Raw genomic sequence first — 5,030 nt, 5'->3', positions numbered from 1 at the left:
TACGGATAAATCAAAGTAAATTATGAAGCATAAGTCATGCCTAGCTATTTTGTATCCAACATCAATTCATGTTTACCTATTTGCTGTTTGTGGCTGTACAAGTTACAAAGATGTGATGAATTTCAACGTAATGAGAGCCAAACCAAAGCAAAGGCTGGGTCACTATACCCTACGTGAAGGGAACATCTGATACGGTTGCACGGGTAATGATGCAACACCATTTCAGCATCCCGATGAGACAGTTATTGGTGCAGTCAAAAGACAAGACTGACATTTTAGACAAAAAAGGAGTTGCATATTAAATTTCATGCAAACACTGTCAGGAGTCATATATAGGTGAAACTGGTAGGAAATTTGGTACATGTCTGAAGACACATCAAAATAAGGACGTAGAGAAAATGAGCAACATCACATTCACAAGATCCACACGCAAACATCCGCCACTCGATCAGTACAATAAATCGGCATGAACAGATCACGCTAATACCCAAAATCACATCGTCGCTTGGGACAATGCCAAGATAGTCGGAGGGAACAACGCACAAAAACGAGACAAATCAAAAAAGCAATCAAAATAAGGAAAACTCAGAGCATGTTTTTTGTTAATAATCCGGTTGCCGAGAGTGATAATGCATAGGCATAAAAAGTCAAAAGCAGCTAAAATCAATAAATCTATTGTTTTAATTATTTACAAATGTTTTTATGTAAAAATACTTGGGTGCTTCTTTATGGTTGTTTTAGTCAGTGTTTATGATTTATATAATATACAAGTGTTTTTTGTTATATAAAGATACTGGCGTGCTCCTTATATGGTAGTTCTAGGCGGTGTTAAGTTTATTTGAGAGGTTTCGTTCACACATCTGTTATGGCCACGTTGATAGAAGACATGGTAGGTCTATATATATTATGCCCACACACTTGTGAATCGTTCAATATCATAATCGGTCCCGTTAAATCCGAGGTCCTGGAACAGCTGAGTGAGCGTTTGTCTAGCACACTTTATACTCGTTTTGTTAAGTGCAACTAGATGACAGAAAGGCATGAGACATTCTCCGGCTTCACAGTGCAGCTTTTTTCTCTTGGGTTGCATCACCAGGAGGATGTCCTTTGCTTCAACCATATCTTTTAATTTTAAACCAACGCCTTCTTCGAGAAAATGTTTTTCATGAAATTTACTGAAAAGAAAGGCTCCGACAGCAAAGCATCTTGGGGTTACTTCTGGAAAACAAGGCTTTATTCCACAAGCTATGGCGGCTGCAATCTCCCACAAGTTGACGCCATGAGTGGTCTCGTAGATAATACATCTACGAAAACTGCCTACTCTTCCATTGATTTCAACGAGTTTCGGACCGGTCCTTGTCATTTTAAACTCTGTGTTGAAAACTCCATTGAGTAAACCGACTTTACAACAGCAATGATGCGCAGCTGTCATCAGTTGGTCTTGAAGTTCTGCTGACAGATTAGAAGGAGTGCATATCGAAGTGCAGGCATAACTGTTAGGGAGGTAGAGACCAATGTCGGTAACAAATGCAGTCATGAGCTCGCCGTCGTAAATCACCACGTCCACCTCGTAGGAGAGACCATCAAGAAGTTCCATGAGGACCATTGACGTTCCAAATGTTTCTCCAAAGGAGGATTCTCTAAATTCTTTCTGTAATTGGTTGTACTGTAGAAGGCAGTCGTCTTCAGAAACAACTTTTACAACTGCCCTGGAGCTCTCGTACTGTTCCAGCTTGAGAATAGCAGGATAGATTATTTGCTTGCATTCTTTGATATCATCTCCTCTTTGAATGCGATAGGAAATTGGAGAATATTTTTCTGCGTTGAATGTTGAATTCCTTGTTTTAGATCTCAGAGCTTCAGATGTTTTTTGCTTGCTCCACGCTGCTATGGCAGCATCAGGATGAAATCCTTTGACTCGAAGTTTCTCACATACGACAGCCGTTATTGGTGAAACCTCTTCAGTAAAGGTGAAACATCCGTCAATATCTTTCACTCGATCTCCAAGAAGTTGGATTATGTTAATTGCATGTTTCTCGATATCTGAGTGATCTGTGAAGTAATCGTACTGGATAAATGTATGCACTTGTCCTGCTGCGTGATTTGAAGTCCCGTGTCCAACCAGAATGACCTGTAGATAATAATTGAGATAGATTACTTTTCACAACATTTGAAGATTGTTTGACAATCAGTGTAAAAGCATAAAAAAGCGAAGAAAAATGACATACAATTTGTGACGAATGCAACTGCCCCTAATGAATTAACGCTATTTGCTACAATTTTGACGTCATATTTTATTGTATAATTAAGTTAGCATTTGTATCGATAGACACCTAACTTGAAAAAGCAACTTATAGTTTTAACATATACTATACAATTGTATGACGTCATCCTATGAATTAAATGATGACTTACTTGTTTAAATCAAATATTTTAGTCGATATTTTATATAGAATGTAAATATTATCAGAGTCTCTGAAATCAGTAGCCAAATATATCCATGACGTTTTGTTAAGGCGGCGAAAATAGGTCATGGTTTTTAAAATGCTACAAAATAGGTACCAAGTTTTCCCTTTGATAGCTCTATACATGACATGAAAGTTCAACAAGGTGTTCAAATATAACGTTGGCGATGTAATGATGTGTTAATTGCCGTATATTATTACACAATCAAACGTATAACCAAGTCTTGATAAAGATACAACAAAACGTAAGGTTCAACATTTATCTCTTAATACCTTGACGGACTCCTAATATATTATATTATTGTTACATGTGGTATTTATTCATTGTAAACTCTGTTGTGGAGATAATGAAGGTTTCTTTTTGAGAATTAATTAACACAGTTAGTCTCTCAAACACATTAGAAGGTGATTTGTTTTCTTTAAAATGTATGTACATGTATGCATGCATGCATGTTAACGTTTCCACATGTATCTAGTTTAAGTCTAGTTTATATCTGTCGGTTGCAGTGTCGATATGCCATAGCAATAACCGTAGCATTGGCTTATTGATGATAAACAGAAACGTGGCAAACGCTTGTGAGTGCAAAAGGACAACCTAATTTATATGTAAGAACATTTAGGCCACGTCGCCCTGCTGGTGCTCCTGCAGACACGAAATTAATTCTGATCGTAGAGTATATAAATCAACATATGTCTGTATATCAATGTGGAATATGAAACTGAAGATTGTAATACAGGTAAATAAAAGATGAATTCTGACCTTCCTGTGCAGATTTTGCTTTTTGCTAAAAAATGTTTGTAAAATCGCTTTCACGAATGTGTCAAACTTTACGCCTTATTTGATTTACATCTATGTTTATTCAGATTTTGTGCTAAGTGAACATTATTTTGTAAAACGGCATAATCTCTTGCATATGAAGTGTCATAGCTTATTTTTTTAGCATTGATTTTTTACCTTTATTGTTCAGGGTAAACCAAGTTTCTCATTGAATACCACTGTTTATAAGTTCTGATAATTTTTACCATCCTTCTTGATATATTAATAACAATAGCAGCAATCATGTGAGAAGATCAGCTTATAAAAAAAGAAGAAAAGACATTACTTATATAAAGTAAAGTGAACATTTATGACACATTAAAAAAGAAAAGTAATAAAAACTAGTGAATAGAACAGTTTTCTTTGACTACTCATTGTATATTTGAATGTTAAATAATAGCAAGAGACTCAGAGGTCATGTACGCTCACCTTGATATCTAAGCAATCATGGCAAACTATTCCCCAAATGAGATCCAAGGGAATTTGCCTGACTCCAAGGCCAATCCTTGTAGCATGTCTGTATTAAATTTTTCATGCCCAACAATTTTATTTATGGTTATGGGGTTGGGATCTCAACTGTTTCGAAGCTGTGACTCAGAAACTAAGTCCCTAGGGATTCGGTCAGACCCCAGGGTCTATTCTAATATTATGACTGCATTTGTCTCTTTATGCCCAGCATTTGTTTATATAGTTTTGGGGTGGGGAACGCAAACTTTTTAAAGTTTTGACCGAGGGACTATGTCTCCAAGGGTGGGGCCAGACCCCAGAGCCATCCTGGAAGCAAATGTGCGTTGTTCTCTTTATACTCGGCAATTGTATATATTGTTATACGGTGGGGATCTCAACCATTTCCAAGTAATAAACGTTTTTTGGCCCCACCCCTTAACCCGGGGGGTCAGCCCCAACATTTGTACAATTTTGAATCTCCGCTTCCCATGAATACTTCTGACCAAATATGATTGATATCCATGACATGGTTCTACAGAAGAAGTCGTTTATAGCAATATATTTACATTTGCATGGCATTGTCACTATATAGCCTCTTTGAAAGCTGTGTCGTTGATGGGACTTTAATCGCAATGCAGCACGAGACACAATTCTTAGCGTATTAATACAATACTGACCGGAACTACAATATCCAATGTAAATAAACATGACGGCTGTTGAAATATCGCTGGGCATTGTGAGACTTGACAGTGTAATTGTAAATTTATGTGCAAAAGAAAAAAGAAAATATAAAAAAAACATTTTATTACAACAAAAACAAGGTCTGCAATATCGTACAAAATGCATCGGTTGAAATCACCAATGTCGGATACAAAAAAGCTCGGCATGACTTATGCTTCATAATTTACCTTGATTTTTGCGTCTGAGAAAATACTCCATATACCTCGTTGACCACCTTTACTTGACCCGATGATCAGGATAGTCTTGCCTGTCAGTTTTTCTCTGACTTGGTCGGGGTATGTGACACACCCATGGCGCGCCATTTTGTGTACTGGTTGAATGATCTCTGACCTACATGTGATTATGAACGCTACATACTTACAGTTAAGGTATTTCATACAGGATCATTTCAGTGTATATAATATGAGACTGGCTCATAACTTTTCCTCAAAATGATAAAAATGTGGAAGTTGGTTGGTATACCCATGTCAGGAGAAATGTCAATAATGACCTTTGCAGAAATTATTTGTTGAAGATATTGTTTACTTGTCTGAAAAGTAACATTTGAATGCAGAATTCTA

The 5,030-nt window shown here is 36.8% G+C and overlaps 1 protein-coding gene across 1 annotated transcript; it reads right to left on the bottom strand.

The window, feature by feature from the left end:
• Positions 1–678: 678 nt before the first annotated feature.
• LOC110459034 (carnosine synthase 1-like) lies at positions 679–4,772 on the bottom strand. Its single transcript, XM_021511062.1, has 2 exons — positions 4,638–4,772; positions 679–2,131 (listed from the first exon to the last, which is right to left on the bottom strand). The coding sequence occupies exons 1-2, from the start codon at positions 4,770–4,772 to the stop codon at positions 905–907; spliced, it is 1,362 nt and encodes a 453-aa protein (XP_021366737.1). The 3' UTR covers positions 679–904.
• Positions 4,773–5,030: the final 258 nt, after the last annotated feature.

Source organism: Mizuhopecten yessoensis, unplaced genomic scaffold (assembly GCF_002113885.1).
Source record: "Mizuhopecten yessoensis strain PY_sf001 unplaced genomic scaffold, ASM211388v2 scaffold9935, whole genome shotgun sequence".
NCBI classification, from domain to species: Eukaryota; Metazoa; Mollusca; class Bivalvia; order Pectinida; family Pectinidae; genus Mizuhopecten; species Mizuhopecten yessoensis.
The sequence above is the reverse complement of the archived record's forward strand: the minus strand, read 5'-3'. Positions and strand labels throughout refer to the sequence as shown.